This window comes from Pituophis catenifer, unplaced genomic scaffold, assembly GCF_029215685.1.
Source record: "Pituophis catenifer annectens isolate HBS135680 unplaced genomic scaffold, rPitCat1.0.hap2 SCAF_3, whole genome shotgun sequence".
In the NCBI taxonomy this organism is placed as follows: Eukaryota; Metazoa; Chordata; class Lepidosauria; order Squamata; family Colubridae; genus Pituophis; species Pituophis catenifer.
This window is the reverse complement of record NW_027256883.1, coordinates 123,499,722-123,520,429: the sequence shown is the minus strand read 5'-3', so window position 1 is coordinate 123,520,429 and position 20,708 is coordinate 123,499,722. Positions and strand designations below refer to the sequence as shown.

Here is a 20,708-nt window from a genome sequence, read left to right as displayed (position 1 = left end):
AGAGAGGGGGAAGGAAGGAAGGAAAACAAGTAGGCAGGAAAGAAAGAAAGAAAGAAAGAAAGAAAGAAAGAAAGAAAGAAAGAAAGAAAGAAAGAAAGAAAGAAAGAAAGAAAGAAAGAAAGAAAGACTATATGTGGAGGAAGGGAAAACTGACCATTTTCAATTTTACACAAGAACATACTAGCAGAAAGAGAAAATGCTCAAACATACAGTAAGAAGGATAACAAGTGAGCAGTGAAAAGGAAGTAGAATTGAAGAACCAAAATAAATTGAGAAAGAAAAAGCTGAAGGAGAATGATCAGTCATGAATTAACTATTAAGCAAGATAAGCACATGCTTGGGGGACCAAACGAAGGAGGGCACCACAGAGACTTTTCCCTTAGATATCATATCCTTAACTCTTTCAATGCAACATTTGACTATACTTCAGATTTTTGTAATTTTCCTTATGTGGAATAAGGACAATTCAACTTTAATCTGCCTTTGGCATGGTGAATGACTAAAGTTTAAAAGCTTGGTTTGAATGAATCATCGGTTATCATTCTTGTTTTCATCCCATGGCATGAGAATTTTGCTTCAGTCAAGATATACTAGTGCGGCTGTTCTTCAGGCCATTGCTTGGCCTTAATCCAACTCTGAAAAAGATGCTTGAGGGAGACAATCAAGATCTGGGACAAGAATGTGTCTGAATGCTTGGAATAAGTGTGGAATTCAGTTTGATCAGCCTAGATGAATGAAAAGGAGACTAAAGGGTTACAATAGACTAGAAAGGTAAAACAGAGGAGAGGATTGGTAGGATTGGTAAAAAAAGCACGTTTTTAATAAAGTTTATTTATTTCAATTTTTTTTAAAGAAGGAGCAAGATGAGGGTTTTGCAGAAAGTGCAACTTATTTAACATTGAAGAACATTTTAATACAAAGGAGAGGAAAGGAATTTAGCAACATACAGCATAGATGGGTATGGTCACACACATCTATAATCCCTGGCCCAGTTCTAATTTCCCTTGAAAAACTGAAATAACACCATCAGCCAAGAATAAGTACAAGAGAGTTTGTGTTTTTATGTTTCAGATTCTTTAAACATGGGTCTTCCTTTGACAGCCATGCTGTTTTAATAAGGATGCCATGTAAATGTCACAACAATGCAGCTGTTGTTTATTATAGCTATTTACTTTTCCTCTGGATCAGACCGACATATACGGCTCCTCTCTCATTTTAATCCTCTCAAGAGCCTTGTGAGGTAGTATGGGCTGAGAAACAGATGAAACTCACATACTGAATGTAATAGCTAAATTAACCCTTCCCAGTCCAACTCCTAAACTAGATTAGTTTGACCATGAGTGACAACAACAAGAATGTTATGATTATGGAGAGTCATGGCAAATACACCCCCTTTCCATTTTCATCCATGTTTTTATTGGATAATGGAAATATGAAATTAAGTAGCAACTAGATTCCACCGTCAGATAAGATCTATTTGGGGGGATGTACTACATTTTACTGTAGATCAAGACTCAACAGACTGAACGCTCCTTTATGGAACAAAAGCAAAAGCAAAATGAAGTCACATTTAGAAAAAGCAGAAGTCAAAAAGGAGACTCTCTTAAGTGGGACTGAGACACTAAAAGGTCAAGTAAAACCAAGAGACAGAAAATGGGAAACAGATTTGTGATGCAGATCAAATTACAATTCCATGAGCATATGGTTAGAAGGCCTAGACCAGGGCTGTCAAACTCCTGACCCGTGTACCAGATGCGTCATGCACTGGCCACACGCACACCCAGTTTAGCGAAGGGGAAAAAAGTACAGTTATGTCACATGCTGATGCCGTGCCGATGGGAGTTTGACACCCCTGGCCCAGACACTGGTATTTGAACATAGATCTTTTTAACATTTATACAGGTAATCCTCAACTTACAACCACAACTGAGCCTAAAATTTCTGCTGCTAAGCAAAACGTTTGTTAAGTGAATTTTGCCCCATTTTACGGCCTTTCTTGCCACAGTTATTAAGTGAATCATTGCAATTGTTCAGTTAGTAACATGGTTGTTAAGTGAATCTCGTTAACCCTGATTTTGCTTGTCAGAAAGTCATAAAAGGGGATCACATGATCCTGGAACACTTCAACCTTCATAAATATGAGTCAGTTGCAAGCATCTGAATTTTGATCACATGACTATGGGGATACTGTAATGGTCGTAAGTGTGAAAAACAGTCATAAGTCATGTTTTCAGTGTTGTTTGAACGGTCACTAAATGAACTGTTGTAAGTTGAGGACTACTTGTATTTTATTGTGTTTTACTAAGCTAGGTGAAATATTAATAAATATTGCCAGTCCATTTAGCATATGGTATGATATGCCATATGCTAAATAAATAAATAAATTTAGGAGCATTATTTTCAGACAAAAAGTTGAAAATATATTTCATGATATTTACTACAATATTGTACATTAGTATGGAAAGAACCTGTCTGTGGGATAAGATGAGACTCAGCAGGTTGAGTGTACTTAGGATAAACAAGACTAAATTTTAAGACTTGTCTCTATAAAGCTTGCTCTGTATTGGTAAATTATCCTCCCTCCTCTTAAATCCTAGAATGCTAGAAGGATTTTCAATGAAGATCCAATGAAAAAATAAATATATTCAAATATTTATGCTAATATACTTAATTTACATCTCCTAAATCTTAAAATGAAATATATGCCCCACAAAATTAGCCCTTATCAAACTTTTATGATATACTTTATAGGATAACTCAAAAATTATCCCTCAAAATGTGTATGCTAGTGTTGTGATATTTGTATGTTGTTATAACAGTCATTATATCTTGTATCAGGGATGTCAAACTCAAGGCCCGGGGGCCGGATCTGGCCCACAGAGTGCTTAGATCTGGCCCATGGGGCCGCCCTGGAAACAGCCAAGGACCGGCCTCAGTGCCTCTGCCAGTGAAAACGGAGCTCAGGAGGGCCACCCATGCAGGAGGCCGTAACAGCCAAAAATGGAGCTCGGGAGCCCATTTTCTCTGGCAGAGCACTCGGGCCACCACAAGCACCCCCGACATGAATGACATTGAGCTGGCCATGCCCAGCCTGGCCATGCCCACCCCAGCCTCCCAAGATCAAACACAACCCTGATGTGGCCCTCAATGAAATTGAGTTTGACACCCCTGTCGTATGTTTTTTAAAATGTTTAATGAAAAGTATGCTCACTTGGAAAACTACATGGAAGTTTGTATCAATATTAGCATATCAAATCAAATGCCTATGAACTTTTCTGTGGATATTTTTCAGATATCTATATAAACTGGAAGATGTCTTGAAGCAAGTTTAGAAAAATATAACACGGAATGAAAGCAAAACTGGCGTATCCCAAGCTAGTTCTAACTGAAGAGTTAGAAAATTGTAGCTGGTAGTTACATACTGTATAACAAAGACAAAGAAAACATACATGGTATCTTTAATTTTATAAAGTGAAAATTTCTATTCACAGACATTTTACTAGTGTTCTACTTACAGAATTCCTGTACACACAGTTTGCTTCCAAATAACACCTATATTGGTCATAAAAGATTTCTTAAAGCCTCTTTGTTAGGCTAAACAGCCCCTTAGATTGTCTTTAATTCTGCTGACAGTGAAGCAAATACCATCAATATATCTGCATTGATTAGATCTATAGGGAGGCAGATAAACCATATAATTCTATGTTGTATCTACATAAGGGGTCAGGTACTGAATTACTACTGAAACATCTTGAAATCAACCATTAATCATAAGGTGTGGGGGGGGGGACAAATAAAGTTTCAGTATTTGCATTTTTTCCTTTTCTTCTTAAAAAGAAAGAGATACAGGCAATTTTAGCACTGACCAGACACACATAAATGAATTTCCTGCATTGTAATATGAAGGGCCAATGTATTTCATATCTCCTGTGTTGCATTCAAAATGGCTGAACAATTTTTCATTATTCAGTAATAAAACTGCCTTCTTTTCTTCCTTAAAAGCCATATGAAAATTCATGAACCTGAAATCACTCCTTATTAGACTGAGTGGCTGAATGCCCTAAGTTGTGAGCGTTTGCAATACCACAAGCCTTTTTCAACTTTCTGTTATCGACCTGGTGCGTGTTCCTTAACAACAGCCATAATATTTGTGGCTTCCACTTCACTCACTTTGTTTTCTTCTTACTGTTAAGAGGGCATGATGATCTAATCAACTCAAAGACTTTTTATAATATGTCATGCTTATATCTTATGCAGGTCATTCTATCTTCAGGCTATTTTATATTTTGACAAAGCAAAGTTTTAATGATTGCTGAGTTTTTATTCTAATATGCTTTTAAAAAAATTATCTAGACTGTATTTGAATAGAGTTCAGCGATGAGGAAGAACAATCTTAATTCTGACATGGAGGTTATAAATCAGTAAAGAATTAAATGCATTAAGCTCATTGATTGTTTTAATTTGTTCTTTTATTCTGACTGATTTAATCTTATCCTTCAATCGTTAGTTCAGTACAAAAGGTGAATCTTGCTATTAGAATTACAGATAAAAGGTTAAAGGACCTTCAGAGAATAATTACAGAATATGGCAAGAGAGGAAGCTCACATAACATTATGTGCTGCTGAGCATTTATATTATATTAAACAAAAGTAGCAATGCTTTAATTAGCTAGCTTTACTTAACTGTCACACAACATGCTAAACTCTCTTTGGTTAGGATTTCTGTGATTTAGAATAGCATTCATACAAATAAAAGTTATCAATCATACTAAAAATCAGTTAAGATCAAAATTGCTTCAGAAACCCATAACAGATAAAGGAACAGATAAGAGTCAAGGAACTACTCAATGCAGAAAATCCAACATTCAGAAAATGCAACATTCTGCATGTGGCTGCAGATAAGGCCATTCATCAGTTCCAGGCATCAACTGTTCCATTAATAGTGACACCCAGAGAGAAATGCTTCCTGTTGGTCTTATTAAAGGATGACATGGCTGCTGCATTTGAATACTACACCCAAAACGACCAAGTATAACTTTGTTTTCTCTTCCTGCCACTTTCCTCTTCCTCCTAGATATTCAATCCTGTTGTTATTTATTTGCTATCCATTCCATCTGCATAGTCATCCATCTCAACAAGCAACTCTGAGCAGAGAACAAAATTGCAAGCCATTTCTATGATCCAAAATGCCTGTTGTGAAAAATCAAGGTTTTTTTTACTTAAACCTTAAATAAAGCCTTCAGATTCTATTTTGTGTAATTCCAAGGACGGTATAGAAATAAAAACAAATGTGGAAACAGAATTAAGATTTCCATTCAATTTGGGTTTCACTCCGAAGCAAGACTGATACAGTCCACAGATTGTACACAGTCCACAGTCCACAGTCCATATTAAGATACAAGCAGTTTGCATAGTTTTTGGCCCATGCTGAATGTGGACCAGTAACATTTAATCTCCTAGATGTGTCGTTTAATCTCCTAGATGGGCCGGATGTGTCACATGCTGGCAACACCCATCCCTGGTTTAGCAAAGTGGGGAAAAGTCACAATACATCACATGACAACATGACACCGTGAGTTTGACACCTCTGTCCTAGGACAATATTTTTGTGAAGCAAGCTGGTTTTTAGGATTTAGCCTGAGCAGAGAATGATTGTGAAGCAGACAATCTTGTTATGGCCTACATCCGTTAAAATGTATAGTTTAAACTGGCTTGGTCTAATGGCACTGCTTCATCTGTGACATGCAAAAACAAAATCAGAGAGAGAATCAACATTTCACTGTTCCATCATCGTTACTTTGCTTTTAAGAGGAAAAAAAAGCTGCTTTCCACCATTTCCTCCCATACCTTCTCACCTCTCCCCAAAAATGGTAGCAGACTATATATATAGCAACCTGTGACTGGGGTGGAGACGGGTTTTCTACCACAGGCCACAGTAGCCAAATGACATGGAGAAGTTTGCTTACAAGGAATTGAAACTCAGTACATACACCAGATTTCATGGCTTGAGACAGATCAGAATGAAGACTGCTCCTTTCAATGTTATACCAGGAAACACTGCTGAAAGTTCTTTTAGCTGCTGGCTGGGGGTAATTTGATGATATCACAGATTCCCGTTCTCCAGAAATGGTGATTGGCTCATGGTAGGATAAGATGGAAACATGGATCTACCCACAAACTTTCCCTTTCCTCATTCGTGCATTAGGTTTCAAATCCTGTTTGAAAAAAACCTTCCTATCTGAAAAACTGGGAAGATTTTTTTTTTTTTGTCCCCAAGCCTAATTGCAATGCAGGATACAGCCTGAAAGAGATGGCAGGTCAGATTGCCTTCTCCTGGGAGAGGAGAACACATTTTTCAAGTGAAGAAATAACAGACTGTTCCTGAACATGACCCTCACTTTTTAAGCAGACTTTTCTGGAGAAAAAGAGAGAAGAATAATGTCATCTTCCACAGCAAATTGTTAAAATAAAGGCATATTCACACATCCACTTATAATAAGCCTGACCTAACACTATGGTCCATTTTCTCCTTCTTAAATTGTACCTCTATTAAAACTTTTTATTTTTTGAGCTGCAGGAAACTATTCTCTAGAGCCGTGATGGCGATACCTCTGCATGCCAGAGGTAGCATGCACAGCCCTCTCTGTGGGCACACGAGCCTTCGCCCCAGCTCAGCTCCGCCGTGCATGCGCATATGCCTCCCACCGGCCAGTTGGTTTTCTGGTCTCTGTCACACATGTGTGAGGGGCGGGGTGCATGCAGATGTGCACAAATGCACAGGGGGTGGGGTGCACACACAGGGGGTGCATGCGCATGCGTGGGGGTCACGGGGTCACACATTCATGCATGCATGGGGGTGGGCGCACATGGGGGGGTTGCATACGCATGAGCAGGGGGAAGGTCACACTTGCATGCATGGTGAGGCAGGGCACACAGGGGTGGTCATGCATGCATTGCATTATGGGCGGGCATGCGCTTTCGGCACTCAGCGCCGAAAAGGTTAGGCATCACTGCTCTAGAGTATGACTACTTAGATGACATTTTTTCTTATGTGCAATCATCTTTCCTTACTTGTAGAATTTTATGATGCTGGAGAAGCAAGGAGAATCGTGACTGTATCATCTTCCATTTATAATTTTCCTGTGTCTTCTATTTTTTCCAATTTTTGTTCTTTCAAATATAAAAAAGACAAGGAAAAATACAAAATACAGGTAGTCCTCCGCTTATAACAGTTCATTTAGTGACCATTTGAAGTTACAACAGCACTGAAAAAGGTGACTTATGACTGTTTTTCACACTTACGACTGTTGAGGTATTCCCATGGTCATGTGATCAAAATTCAGACACTTGGCAACTGATTCATATTTTTGATGGTTGCAGTATCCTGGGGTCATGTGATCCCCTTTTGTGAAATTCTGACAAGCAAAGTCAATAGGGAAGCCAGATTCCCTATTGTTACTAAGTAACAATAATCTTAGTAATCATGTTACTAAGTGAACAACAGCAGTGATTCATTTAACAACCGTGGCAAGAAAGGTTGTAAAGTGGGGCAAAATTCACTTAACAAATGTCTCACCTAGCAGCAGAAAATTTGGGCTCAGTTGTGTTCATAAGTCGAGGACTACCTGTAGTGTCACACATTGCTTTTGGTTTGATTAATTGCACTAGGAACTGTTGATGTGGAAAGGATGAGAAACAGAGTATAGCAAATTTATTAAATTTCTGATTTTCATTGGTAGGTGGTGATTAAATTCAAAAATGAGACGGCAGATCTAATATCTGAGATATTAAGGCTCATATCCCCTTCAAATCTATTTGGTTTGGGATAAGTCTTCATTTTTTGGTTCACTTAGATTGGAAAAAGGAAGCAATAATCAACTTTCTAATCCCAAAATTCTGAAACTGAGTGTGTATGCCTGATAGAGGAGTCCATTTTCAAACACTGTTTATATAGATGTAAATAAGGATGGTCTTTATATTGTAGAAGGCTATTTCCTCCTGTGAGATTTGAACCTTTCTTTTCAATTTGTTTTCTGGTATCTGGTGAGGAGATGAAAAAAAATATCATTATTTTGAAAGTGCAATTACTGATCGCTAGGTTTACTGTTCTGAAATTTCTCATTCAAGAAGGACACATGTGTTCTATTATCTTCAGTGCCTAATAATTCAACTTTGTGATCTAACTGTTGAGGGTGGGGAATTACTGGTTTTCATTTGCAATTTTTTTTCTTTCTGTATAAAATAAAAGTATATCTAGAGGACTTCTGTATAGAATCATACATACTTCTGTGCTTAAACAAATAGCTATTAAGTCATCTTCCTGTAAATTAATTGACACATGTTTCATATGTGATACCTATCTAAAACCTTTTTTAAAATTCCTAAATGTAATCTGACATGGTTCGCAAGGGTTTACATTATCATATCCTTTGTGAATAACAAACTGTATATCCAGAAGAAATCTTCCTTAACAACAGTCTGCAATTCATTTAATGCATTTCATGAACCTTATTTGCTATCACTAACGTTGTAACAACAGATCTCTTAGCAAGGGCAGCTTTGATCTATCTCCATTTTCCACTTGTCTACCAGCCAGTATGATTATTTTCAATATTTTTGAAGTAATTTTTTTTTTTTTAATTTGATTTATATGCCGCCCTTCTCCGAAGACTCAGGGCGGCTTACAATGTGCTCAGCAATAGCCTTCATCCTTTTGTATATTTATACAAAGTCAGCTTATTGCCCCCACAACTGGGTCCTCATTTCACCTACCTTAGAAAGGATGGAAGGCTGAGTCAACCTTGAGCCTTGGCGAGATTCGAACCCTGCAGTAATTGCAGGCAGCTGGTCTTAATAAGCTTAATAACAGGGTGCTTTAAACCCCTGTACCACCAAGGCTCTTAATTTTAATACCTCAGAAACAACATCTTTTGAAACAGACAAACATTCTGGCTCAAGTATGTATAAATGCAAAATCTAGTTGACAGTACTAACTTTACTGAGGTACAAGATCATGAATTAGGAGTAAAAGGATGCAAACTCTTTGAACTGGCAAAAGAAGAATCAAGCAAGCATATCAACTAAGGACATGTTGACACAGAAGGAATAATGGCTACCCTGAAGAGCAAAAGGGGAAATTTTTGAAAAGAGCGAAAAAATAGCCTGCTTTTCTTTTGAACATTATATACATTTGTGGAGCATGCTGAAAGAGTCATAGTTAGTTTTTAAACATCTAGTTAACCACAGCCACAAAAGGATTTCTTTTCTTTTTTTTATTTGAAAGAATGGAGAAAATATTTGAAAATAGATAAATGGCTTAGTGGTTCTTAAAAGGATAGCAAGCATGACTTGCTTGCAAGGGTCCTATTTTATTGATATATGCAGCGGAAACTCAGCAGATGGCATCTCCTGCTAGAAATTTCATTCTCCAGCTGTGCTTTCCCATTTCATTCTTATCACAGCCTTTTTCTTGTCAATTCTAAAAAGCCTTCTAAAGTTAATAAACAAAATGATTTTTTAATAAAAAGAAAGACACTGAAATATACAAAGTGCATACAGCATATGTTTGAGTTGGCTCTTTTTCCTGTTGTTACCCTAAATTATTTTACTGGGTTTGGGGATCAGGAGGTATAGTTGATACCGTATATTGGTTATGCTGGTTTGTTACTGTTGAGTTTATTTTGTATCTTGACTGCTGTTTATCTACACATTGTCATTGCCTGTTTTTATTATTATTATTTTAATTTTTTTTTTAAATATATATGGTGTTAACTGTCTAGAGGAGGGATGTCAAACTCATGGTGTCACATTGTCACGTGATATATCACGACTTTTTTCTCCTTCACTAAAATGAGGGTGGGGATGGCCAGCGTGTGATGCATCTGGCCCGTGGGCCGTGAGTTTGACACTCCTGGTCTAGAGTCATGAATTTGAGATTGGTGGCCATATAAATTGAAATATAAATCAACAATATAAACAATAAATAATTCAGCTGTTATAATTATGTCAAGAAAATTTTAGAAGGCTCACAACTGTAGGAAAGAAAGAGGGGGGGAAGAAAGAAAGAGAAAGAAAGAAAGAAAGAAAGAAAGAAAGAAAGAAAGAAAGAAAGAAAGAAAGAAAGAAAGAAAGAAAGAAAGAAAAGAGGAGGGAAGGAAGGAATAATTATGATTTACCATCTTGATTTAAAATAAATATTTTTTTAAAAAAAATTAACATCTGGCTGCATGATATAAACAAGTGCAGTAAGTAGTGAATCAAAATATAATTTTGATCTTTGGAATCATACCTTGCAGTGTTAAATATATTTTACTTGGAATTGTTATAATCAGAAAAATAACTACTAAAAATTTAAGGAAGATTTACAGCTATTTGAAATTAAATTTTAATGTATTTTTTAAGAACATTAGCCATAAAATGGTAAAACAAAGGTTTAGCCAAGGAACTAGCTTTAAAGCAAAGTTCTCTGCTTCATTTAGCCTTCCTTCTATGTATTTAATTTCAATTGAACAAATTTGAAATTGAAGGTGATCCCCTAAAACTAAGCAGTCTCAAACCTGGTTAAATCTTGAACAGAATCCACTACAATTACCAGAGCTTTAAACTAAATTTAAGCTTAATTATTAGTTCCAAAAAGTTAATAGCTTGGTTGGGCCTTGTTAGTGTTTGGACTTGAAACCATTAGGATTAAGCTAGACCAGGAAGTAAAAAAAAAAAAAAAAACAACTACTATAAGAAGGCAATGGAAAACTACTTTATATTATTGTCAAGAAAATTACATGGAGTTGTCCATGACATCACCAGAGGTTCACCTCAACTTTATCTGGTTGTTATTGTTGTTGTTGTTTTGGTCTTTGCATCAGAACTTAGATTGAGAGTTTTATTTCTTTTTTATGACTTGGTTGTAATGTGCTTTATAAAATAGTTTACATGAATAAAAACCGCCATGGACTCTGATGTAGAAATAAAAAAAAGTGTTTTTATACACTCTTTATCACAGTTAAATGAAAGCCAGAGTTTGGTGGGGTTCAGTTTGTTCAAAAACTCAAAGTTACAATCGGCACTATTACCATTCCATTATTTGAAAAATAACTTGTACATATTAACCCAGCTGAGTGTAGAGTGTAGAGGATAGGGGCACCACTGTGGCCTCTTAATGGAAAGCAGCCATTATTTCTTCTTCATTTAAGCCACTAGATATTACTGAGAAAAGAGAATGGCTCATAGGATGTGGTATTTGTATTATTTTGTAATTAATATTTCCTTTTAGCTCATGACTTCATTAGAAGACCACCCAGCCTAGTTTCATTTTGAAGGGGTACCTTTTCAAATCTGACTTCTATTTAAAATATCTGACCCAGGGTCACTTAAAAATGTGACCTTGGGACAATCACTCTCTCTCAGTGTGGTTGTTGTGGGGAAAATAGGAGGAGGAAGGTGTGTCATTTATGTTTGCTGCCTTAATTAATTTGTAAAAATAATAAAGCTGGGAAATAAATACATATTATTCTTGAGGTAAAATCTAAAAATATGGACTGTATTGGTTTCATTTGTGATGGCATTTGTGGACCTTTAATCAAGTGGTACAAGACCCAGTTTGGTGTAGTAGTTAAGGCATCAGGCTAGAAACCAGGAGACCATGAGGTCTAGTTCCAACTTAGGCACAGAGCCAGCTGTATTATCTTGAGCCAGTCACTTTTTTTCAGCCCTAGAAGGAGGTAATGGCAAACCATTTCTGAAAAACCTTGCCAAGTAAACAGCAGAGACTTACTTGTCCAGGCAAGTCTCTGAGAATCAAACACAATTGACCAGAATTTTTTGGGTGGGGGGGAGGAAGGGGGAAAGTGGTACTACTTGAGTACCAGTTCCAGGATCAGTCATTTTCTCCAACAAAAGCCTGAAATAAATGACTTTGCAGAGATGTCTTAGCCCCAACTACCTGATCTAGCAACCCACATTTCAGAGGATCTGGCTTTTTATTGCTCTGTGAAGGAGGAGCTGTAGCATTTCAGATGTTGCTAGATTGTAAGCCAGCATCCCTTATGATGAGCCAGCTTCAGCATCCCTCATGAGGAGCCATGCTAGATGAGGTTGCTGAAGCTGTACTTTAGCAACATCTGGAACATCAGAGTTTTCTTACGCTTTCTATAAATGCTTTAATAATTCTAAAATGCATCAACCAAGGCTTTCATATACATAAGAAATTTGGAGCACCCTAAAACTCTGAACAATTTGGTTGGAGCAATGAACAAAAGGCACTGCTTCAATAGAGTGCATCTCCTCATTGTAAAAACTAGAGGAAATATTCACAAGACTGTAGTACCCCTGCTCTTTATTTTTTTAGAAAATGCCTAACACACTTTTGCACTTCTTTTAAAGGTGCTATTTTCTGCAAGTTTAGAAAAGAGACAAAGGTTCTCCTTTTTCTCCTTGAACTTTATACCTGGCTGTCTTCCCAAAATTTATTTCCTCTCAACGATGCACAAGTGAAAGAAATACAACCTTATTAAAAATATCTAATATGGGATTTTAAATCAATAGAGAACCATATAGGAGGTAGGAATGGTTATTTTCTTACACTGGTCTTCTTCATTATTACTCTTCTTAGAGTGTGAAGCATTTTTAACGACACACGTGGCAGAATGTTGACAATGGTGGGTTTTTTTTTTCTATTGGTACATTTTAACATCTCATTCCAACTAAACTCCCCCACCTAAGCTGCAGGTTGCAAGGTGACCTGGGCCAGCTAAACTCTGGTGGAAAAATCTCTCTCTGCTGGCAGGAATCTCTGGGTTCATCTAAGGGCACAGTGCTCTGAACAGCACCACCATTAAACCTCTCACAATGCCTACGTCATGGGCATTGTAGGAAATTAATACAATAGCTAAATTCAATGACTGTGTTACTCAGAACACAAGAAGGTGGAGGGTGGGTTTAACCAGCAGATCCGGGTAGATATCTGCAGTGAGACACTATCAACTTGCTGGTCTCACTTCTCACTCCAATCTCCCTCACAAACTTGTGTTAACATGGAAGAAAGAATGTAACTTTAAGCTCCCAGAGAAAAAGTGGGATATTAATAAATGAATAAATCTAAGAAATAGTTAGGGAGAACATTGAAACGAATGTAGTAGGGCAAACAGTTTGGTAATTCAGAAGGATTGTAAGGTGCCAGGCTCTCAATTGTAACTTTATGATAAGAGAGAGCTTTGAATGATTGTTTGGTTTCTCTGCCTTTCTATTGTGATGTGTACTCAAGATGATTAACAAAATTAAAAGAAAAATAGAATATATGGTTAGAAGCCATAAATTAACATTTAAACAGGCAATAACAGTGTCACAACAGCCTGGGGAAAGAGGTACATTTTACTCATTTGCTAATGGAGTAACACTGGATAGACCTTTCTGTGTGTTATGTGTCAGAAAAAGAAACCTATGATCCCAGGGTCACTTCAAACAGATCTTTCCTGCAGATCAGTGGTTCTCAATCTTTTCTTCACCATGGACCCCCTTCAAATACCTTTTATGACCACAAACCATGGCCACTGACAACCCCCACAAGACTCAACTCAAGATTCAAATCGTAACATTTCTTCAAGCCTTTGTGGACCCTCTGTGATGACATTGTCCCCCCACCCAGAGGTCCACAGGTTGAGAATCACTGTTGCAGATAATAAAGTCTAGACAGTTTTGTAAGAAAGGAGATGGTCCCAAGATAGTCAGATTATAAACCATCTAGTCCTTTAAAGATCAATTCCAAAGATGTGGTAAGCCATTGGCAACGAGCACAGTCCTTATCTGATCCCCAATAGCAGCCAACCATCTTGCATCAACCACAAGACCTTTTCTGAGGATAACCCCCATAGTAAGCATGTTACAAATAATCCAATTGGGAATAACTTGCCAAAACAGACTGCACCAGCTGTAATTATGCAGAGGTGCTGCTCACTGCAGATGCTACCTGCAAACTGAATAACACCCGTGGATCAAGAGGCATTCCCAGGCCACAGAGCTGCTCCTTCAGAAACTACACAATCCATCCAAGGCAGACTGAGCTTCAGACTGCAGCTCCTTATTTACGTACAGCGCCCTTCACCGTGCCAGGACTGAACTTTTTTTCGTCTCCCTTGCTCTGCCTAAAGAAAAATTAGGCAAGGGAGAAAGTATCTCCCAGACTAATTTATGTGGCAAGAGTAGAAGTGAAACTCAGAATATGAGAACTTGGGAAAAGCAGCACATACTCTGACGGGAAGAGTCCTATGTGCTTAATCAACTACTTGAAAATGATCTCTTTTGGTTTTATTTTCAGAAATGTATATCCTATTTATTCATATCCATGGCAGGCAGAGCAAAACACACTTTCCTGTTTCACAAAAAAAGGGGCCTTTTCTTGCTGAAAATATCCTTATAACAGGTGATGTAATAGATGTACAAGTAGTCCTCAACTTACAACCAGAATTGAGCCCAAAATTTATGTTGTTAAATGAGAAATTTGTTAAGTGACTTTTCTCCATTTACAACTTTTCTCGCCACATTTCTTAAGCGAATCACTGCAGTTCTTAAATTAGTAACACGGTTGTTAAGTGAATCTGGTTTCCCCATTGACTTTGCTTGTCAATAAAGCGCAAAAGAGGATCGCATGACTCCAGGATTCTGCAACCGTCATAAATCTGAGTTAGTTAAGCATCCGAATGTAAATCACCTGACCATTAGGATGCTGCAACGGTCATAAGTGTGAAAAATAGTCATAAGTCACTTTTTTCAGTGCTATTGTAACTTTGATCACTAAATGAACTGTTGTAAGTCAAGGACTATAAATAAACACAGAAGAGAATGCCAACATGCAACTATTCTCTTCCAAAATGACAATTAAGGAAGGAAAAAGAGATTTTCTTTTTAACTTCTCAGTTATGAATCAGATATACCTTGAAATATGGTTTCTAACTCTTAGGTAATAGTTAGCATTTCTATAACAGCAATTTGTTAGGATATCCTGGATATCTATGTCAGGCAGGCAAAGAAGATTGCAATCTGGTTTTTGAAGAAAATTATTGCCATATAACTTTCCCTATTGGACATCATAAGAAGTCACAATGCAGAGAAGCTGCAGAAATAAACACTCAGCTGCATCAGCAAGAGAAATGGTTGAAGAAGAAGCACAATTTTTTCCTATATTGTATATATTTGCTTTCTTACCACAATCATTCAAGCCTTATATTTCTCTCTCTTGGTAACCAATTTAATAAGGAGATGACCAATTTAATCAGTGTTTAACAAGACCAAAAGCATTCAAATATTCAGAAAACATTTGAATGCTCATTTTCTAATTTCAATATATAACAAATTGTAAACAGACGTCTTTGAAATTTGTACTTTTTGGAATTTAGCAGTCCCATTCTGCAATAGCAAAACACACACACACACACACACACATACACAATGGGTACAAAAAGACTTATTACTGCCATGTGCTCATTACAGCTGTTTGAATAAGCATATAAGAATAATATTTTGACAAAAATGTCAGGAAAAAATTGTTCTGTTTGCAATTTGTTTGTTTGTTTGTTATGCCTCCCATCTCCTGTTAGAAGGGATTTTTACCCAATTTTACATTGTCAAGTTAGTATTCCTTTAAAATTCTCATTTTTCTATATTTTATGATGCAATTATATTTTGTCAAAAATGTAAACTGCAAATATATATATATATATATATATATATATATATATATATATATATATATATATATATATATATATATTGACAAATTTGAAATCTTTATAAAATGGTCCAGGTCCAATACAAGACTAAAAAAACAAAAAAAATATTTCAGTACTGATACTCTTATTCAGGAAACCTGTTTCAGTGCTGGATTTTCGGATTCTTTTTTTACAATTTTAAAATCTTGAACTCATACAACAGGCATAAATACTGAGAAACATAGCTGACAAACTAGTAGATGTTCAGAATACCGCCTTCGTGTATTAAAAAAAAGTAAAATGTGGATCATTTTAATGGATGTTGAATCATGGTGATTTTATTTTGACATATTAAAATTTTAAATTTTAATATTAACATTTCAAAAATGTTTTTCATTTTCATTCACAACTTAAAAGGGAATTAAACTGAGTAGTAAATGTTCACAGAAGAATAAGATTTCCTCCTTCTCCCCACCCCAATTACCCCCAAAATACAGATGTAGACAAACTGTTTTTTAAAATTTTGTAGCAATTTTATCAAGTTGCAAAATGAGCTTAAATAAATCTACTTAGCATTAGTTGTAAACAACAAAAGCAGCGCCATCTGGACAAAACTATGCATTAGAAAGAAACATGGAGGTCTTCATTCTCACACTCTCTTTATAACACTAATTTGGCAAGAAGAAAATGGCTTGTTGCATGAAGAATCATTAGTGAGTAATGTACTATTAGTCTTTTAGGTGGAAAACAGCTTATGCACGAATGGATCATGCAAGGCCCTTACATACAGGGTGGCCCACTGTGAAACTTCTATAACCCTTAGATTTCCATATCCAGGCAAGATAAAAACTCATAACAATGTATTTATATTCCAGAATTAAATCTGCTCTCGTTTGTTGTAATATTATGATTTTTTTTTAAAAAAAAAGTCCATACAAAGGTAGTCCTTGACTTACAACCACAATTGAGCCCAAAATTTCTGCTGCTAAGTGAGACATTTGTTAAATTGAATGTTGCCCCATTTTACTGCCTTTCTTGCCACAGTTGTTAAGTGAATCACTGCAGGTGTTACGTTAGTGACACGGTTCTTAAATGAATCTGGCTTCCCCGTTGACTCTGCTTCTCAGAAGGTTGCAAAAGGGGATTACATGAAGCTGGGACACTGCAACCGTCATAAATTGAGTCAGTCGTCAAGCATCTGAATTTTGACAAGGGGGAAGCTGCAAAGGTCATAAGTGGGAAACGGTCACAAGTCACTTTTTTCTGTGCCGTTGTGACTTCGAACAGCCTTAAATGAACTGTTGTAAGTCTGTATTTTATGAGAAGCTGTGAATGTTATTAGTTAATGCTTTACATATTGTCTGGTGTAAATTTTGAAGTTTCCCTTTGCCTTGTTTCTTAAATGGATAGCGCACTATTGTGATCAGGCTGGACATCATCAGTGAAAAGAAAAGAAAAAAAACCCCACTAGTGGCACCAACAACAACTGTGGGACCTCAATATTTTCTAACCACTCGAGGAACTGTTGAAATTAAGCAGTTCCTGAAATTAAGGGAATGAGAATTCTTAAAAGTTGGTGGGCCAGTGTTATATACAGTATTGCAGTGTTTATATTGTTGCTAAACTGTACATTCAGCAACAAACAGATTTAGAAACTGGCTTCTAGTTCTAGGTTGCAAAAGCATGCAGAAATATACTTTAAAAGAGGATACAGATAAAGGTTCAGCCCTTCCCGTGATCAGATTCTTTATCACTATAAATCAAGCCATGAGCATCTTCTCACCAGCTAGACATAAAAGATGCACAAATACTTTTATCAAGTGAAGCAGTTTTCTTCCTATGAATAATAAGCTTTTTGGCTTATATATTTGCCTGAATCCAAAATGGTCATCTTTGGGGTTCCCAAGGAACTGAGAGTTATACTGTACAATAAGTTCAGGTTTCCAGACACTCAAAATGGTTCACAAGCTTGGTTAAATGAAATTGAAATAAAATGGCAGTACAGTACATATAGATGTGTCAGCCATTATGAATACCTGTATAAACTATATCTATATGCAACATATTGGCATCATTTATAATCTGACGGTGATTTTAACTAAAGAATTTTAAATTGTATTTTATCCAATTCCATTTTACATTGTTTCTATCAGATTTTAGTAATAATTTGTGTCTGGAACTCTGCACTTTGATATGGCCCAAGGACTAATCAATTCAGTTAAGAACTAAAAAAGAAACAAAAATATGTGATGCAGTAGAGCTTGAAATCTGAGGAACTAAATACAGGATCTGAGATTAGGGAGTGGCTCAAAATGTAATGCAGAAGTCCATCTTAAAGCAGGGGAAATTCACTGTAACATTATTGCTTAAACAAACATGTGAAAAAAACGTGTAATTGTATAACATCCAAATGTGAATCTATTGAGTTACATATCATAATAAGGAATAACAGCCCTAGGACTGCAATCTTAAATGTTCTTCACAAAAAAGGCCAAATTTTAAGCACATTGCACTGAAAAAGAAAATATTTTCCCCCCAAAATCTGTTCCAAAGGAGATCTAGGAAAAGTCACTTCACCTTCATTGTGGTATGAATACTTTCATGGTTTGCACAACCCAAAGACCACATAGGCAATGAAGGAAGACCTTAACCCCTAGTGGACAGCCTCGGACGCAGCGTGGGGGGAAAAAATAATCAAACCACATGGTCCAGATCCCAAATGATGAGGTTATCTGGGATAAAAAAAAGTTCCCTGTGAGAAGGAAACTACTTCCATGTGGACACCTCTGCTTCCTCAAATGTTGCAGGAGTGTTTAGAGCTCATTTCTGCATGCTGCTTATTTATATAACTCAAGGCTGTGCCTGAATTTTACTCAGCCAAACTTAGTTTGAGGTTCTTGATGATCGTAGAATTGTGGAACTCAAAAAAGGGATATCAAGGCCTAAGACTTTTTAAGGTTATGGTCAACTCCAACCTTTCTTCAAAAAGACTTAAGTTTGAGAGCCTGACTTTCCTTTTTAGAGCTAATTATCTCAAAAGACTGATTCAAGGCAACATAGTGTTGTTGCTACAATTACCAAGAGAACCTGTGGTATCAAAACAAATGAAGGCACCTACCATTTATGAAAACTTCCATGTCCACAAGAGCCAAGCCAAACACCAAGAGTTCTAGCCACAAAAACATGGTTATATCCAGGGATTATATGTATCTTTACAAAACAGCATGTGGATGTCTGTCTCTGGAAAGTAAAATAAAAGTTATTGCTCTCTATGAAAGTCATGCAAAGTTCCCAGCATCAAATGTAGAACAGGCTGTACGCATACATTGAAACACGTCCTTATAATCCAAGAAGCAGCTTCCTCTGTCAAGCAAAATTTAACTACTGACAGTCACACTCTACAGCAAAGTGATGTCAGTTTTACTCACTTCTCTAAAACCACTTTTTCTTCTTTCTTCAGTTTCCAGGAAGTAACGAAGAGAGTTCCCCCCCCCAAAGTTATTGCAGTGCTGTTCTGATATCCTACTTAAGAAGCAATTGCTCCTGTAGAATTGAATGTTGAAGTAATTTTAAATACTCTTTCCTTTGATCAAAGAAAAAAAATAAAACCCTGCTATTAAAAAAGAGAATAAGGCAAACTTTTCTATGATTATAATATAGTGACAAGTTTAAAAATAAGTCTACACTAAATTATCTAATTCTTCTTTAAAGTACTCACTAGTAAAGTAAATGAAGTAACTGTGTTACAATTCTCCTTCGTGATCAAGGAAGCTATCTAGGGTTATGGACATTATAGTACAACAACATAAGAAGAAATTAGCCTGGGAGCGAATTTAAGAATCAGTCATCTAAATTAGATGTATGCAACTTTTTTTTCAGACCGAGATCCATTTTTGGCTTTCAAGTAGAAGGTCTGCCTTCCAAAAATGAATGAGCTTAGGAGAAAAATCAAACTAAATTTAAATGTAATTATAATTATATTTATATTAGCATGCATCTAAGGTCTCTTTTCTGTTACAGTCCAGTAACAACTTCTAGAGGGGTTCTATCAGTGGTGGGTTCCTCCCAGTTTGGCCCGGTTCTGCCGAGCCGGTAGCGGTGATGATATGACATCACCAAATCAGTTCTGCCCCCCCGCCCCCCACCTTCCGCGTTATTCTTACCTTTTATTTGGCCCCACCCCCAATCTCTTGCTGCCTCCTGAGTCCCAGCTGATGGCTAGAGGGAAAAAAAACTGTTTAAACTCTTGCCGCGGGGCTTCAAAGGACCGCCCTACAGCTGATCAGTGTTAAAAGAAAACAAATGAGTAGACCAATGCCTGCAAAAATAAATGGGTAGACCAGTGCCTGCAAAAATAAATGGGTAGACCAGTGCCTGCAAAAATAAACGGGTAGACCAGTGCCTGCAAAAATACATGAGTAGACTGGTGCCTGCAAAAATAAATGGGTAGACCAATGCCTGCAAAAATACATGAGTAGACCAGTGCCTGCAAAAATAAATGGGTAGATCTGTACAGCTCTGCAAGCAGTTAAAAGTCTGGTAGACCAGTACCTCTGCTAAATCCTAAATAATTGTCATATGACCATCAAGCCGTGCCCACAAAATAAGCCACGCCCACAGAACCAGTACTAAAAAAATTTAGAACCCACCCCTGGGTTCTATGAAGAGTATGCATTCCTCTTACTGGTTGATCTGAGTGTAATGCAACATCAATCCATGGAAGGTCCATCAAAAAAGTCAACTGACCCTATTTCTTGTTTCCCTTACTTGCAGTCATTTACACACAAAAAAATATGTGTCAGCATGGGGACAAGTGGGTATATGTGACTTTTCTCCAATCCTGTCTCCCATGTCAATTACCCAGTGAGTAATCCTATGCTAAAGCAGTTTTCAAAGCAGTAGAAATATTGAAGTAGAATCATTTTCTGTGAGATTGACAGCCATATAAATTTGATTAGTAAAATATAAATAAACCCTGATGAAACTGTCCCACAATTTTTATTGGTTTATT

At 36.8% G+C, this 20,708-nt stretch overlaps 1 protein-coding gene across 1 annotated transcript in view; it reads right to left on the bottom strand.

Annotated features, from left to right (window-relative positions):
* Window positions 1-18,882, bottom strand: part of PTPRC (protein tyrosine phosphatase receptor type C) — an 84,706-nt gene extending 65,824 nt beyond the window's left edge. Inside the window, exon 1 of the mRNA XM_070939318.1 lies at window positions 18,816-18,882. Within this exon, the coding sequence (XP_070795419.1) occupies window positions 18,816-18,882 (67 nt within the window). The remainder of the gene's footprint in view (window positions 1-18,815) is intronic.
* Between the last annotated feature and the right edge of the window lie 1,826 nt (window positions 18,883-20,708).